Source organism: Tupaia chinensis, unplaced genomic scaffold, assembly GCF_000334495.1.
Source record: "Tupaia chinensis unplaced genomic scaffold, TupChi_1.0 Scaffold143602_1, whole genome shotgun sequence".
NCBI classification, from domain to species: Eukaryota; Metazoa; Chordata; class Mammalia; order Scandentia; family Tupaiidae; genus Tupaia; species Tupaia belangeri.
This window is the reverse complement of record NW_006203448.1, coordinates 419594-421625: the sequence shown is the minus strand read 5'-3', so window position 1 is coordinate 421625 and position 2032 is coordinate 419594. Positions and strand designations below refer to the sequence as shown.

The 2032-nt window shown below is 64.2% G+C and overlaps 1 protein-coding gene across 5 annotated transcripts in view; it reads right to left on the bottom strand.

The window, feature by feature from the left end:
- The window catches only part of VAV2 (vav guanine nucleotide exchange factor 2), a gene marked incomplete at its 5' end in the record, with an annotated part of 186799 nt that overhangs the window by 45778 nt on the left and 138989 nt on the right, over nt 1-2032 (bottom strand). For all 5 annotated transcript variants that reach the window (XM_027766642.1, XM_027766645.1, XM_027766643.1 and 2 more), the window contains 1 exon segment: nt 1329-1429. In XM_027766642.1, coding sequence (XP_027622443.1) covers nt 1329-1429 — 101 coding nt within the window.

Here is a 2032-nt window from a genome sequence, read left to right as displayed (position 1 = left end):
GCCGCCTTCCGGCCTCCCACAGCGCCTGCACTGCCCAGGCCCTCACCTCCCTTGTCGGCATCCTGGTTTTGAAGAATGAGCTGCCGGGTGCCAGGGGGAGAGCAGTGACCCGAGTTCTCCCTCAGGGATGGCAGAGCCACTGTGGCTGCCCCCTCACAGCTCGTTAGAAGTTTCCAGAATCCTGATCCTTCCCACAGGACAGTCAGAGAACAGAAGGTGGCTCTGTGCACTTCCATCAACTGAGACTACAAAACGAAGGCCTTAATGCAGGGACCCAGGTCCACACGGACCCACAGCGGCCGCACTTATACTCAGTCCGACTCCAGCCTGCGCTTACTCTGGGCAAGGAGCCGGGCGGTCGCGCAGCGGCCTAGCGGGCTCGATCGGTGCAGCGCATTTCTGGCAGTTTCCAGGCCTAGCAGACAGGATTAGTACAGCACATTTCTGGTGGTTTCGAGGCCTGGTGCCTTCTCTGTCTAGATAGGAGCCCTAACCATCGGGTCCAGGAGATTCCGGGGGAGCTGGCAGGCGCAGGAGGCAACAGACCCCGAGAAATCTCTGCCACGACTCCCCTGGGCTTTGCCAGCCATGTGTCCTGAGGCCTCAGGGTCTCAGAAGAGACCAGAGAAGGACACCATCGGGAAGCCGAGGGGCTGCGCTGCTGGGACCAGAAATGCTCCTCCCGGGTCTGAGGCCAGGACAGCCGAGTCTGTGCCCACAGCTTGGCGGCCTCACCCTGCCTCGCCCTTAAGTCCAGGCCCCTCTCCCACCTGGCCGCATCGGCCTGGCCCCCTGCAGGACAGACGCCAGCCTCGTCCGAGAGTCAGGTGCTGTCAGCAGCAAAGCAGGAAAGTGGCCTCAGCCTAGCAGCCCCAAAACCTGAGGTCGCAGCTGTGATACCATCTCGTCTCATGTCCCCACAGCCAGTCCCTCAGACCTGCACGGAGCGAGTTTGGGTCATTCTCATCAGATACGGCTGTGACACACCTTCTCCCAGCCAGGACTGTCATAAGTACGCGTGATGTCACCAGGGTCAGCCACCAAGACCCCACGGGGCGGGCACACCAGGGGGGCTGTGAGCCGTGACCCCTTGGAGCCGAGCTTGGAGGCAACCCTCAGGCTGTAGTGCGCGGGGACAATGTTCTTGGCTGACAAGTGAGGACGGGTCCAAGGGGAGTGGCCCCCTGCCTCAGGACACCCCAGGGCTGTGGCTCCCCCTGTGCACCCCCTGCTGTCCCATCCCCAGGCAGGTCACAAGGGGGACCTGGACCCTTCCCTGCAGCCCCACAGAAGGGGCACCGATGGCCGAAGCGAGAGTGGCCACTCACCTTTCCTTGAAATCGAGGAAGACCTTGGCCAGAGTGCCGCCACCAGCCATCATGGACACGTCGATGGCCCTCAGGAAGCTGTGGTGCACCTTGGTCAGGTCCTGGGGGAGCGGCGAGTGCCTGAGTGGCCACAGCCAGGCAGGGTCCGAGCACCCCGAGACCGGCCGCCCTGGTGGGCTGTGGCCACAGACCCCACAGGGCAGCCTGACCATGCAGGACCCTCGTGTGCCCACCAGGGGCTCCCTGGGATGAAGTCTGCACTGCTGAGTGGGGGTCTCAGCCTGGGACCCCCGAGACACCCCACATTTCTGAGTGGGTCGGCAACCAGAGGCAGCACCCTGGACTCCCTGCTCCCACCCACGCCCTGCCCATGGCCATCTGTCCCGGTGACGGCCCTGGCAGGATGAACCCCGCGTCAGGGCAGGGAACGCAGGAAGCTCGGGCACTGGCCCAGCCGTGTCCGGGAGGCGTGTCCAGGGCCCATCCCTGGAGCTGACGAGAGGTCACTGGTTCCTAGAAGCCCGCCCACCCCGCTCTGCCGACCAGGCCGTGACCCTGCACTCAGCCTCACCGTAGCCAGGCACGGCGGCGTGGAAGAGGGCTCGAAAGGGTGAAGGGGCAAGGAGTGTGTTTCCCTCCGCTTCTGACAACTGACAGTCCTTGGGGGCCTCACAGCCTCTCCCAGGGATGGGCGAATCCATGCC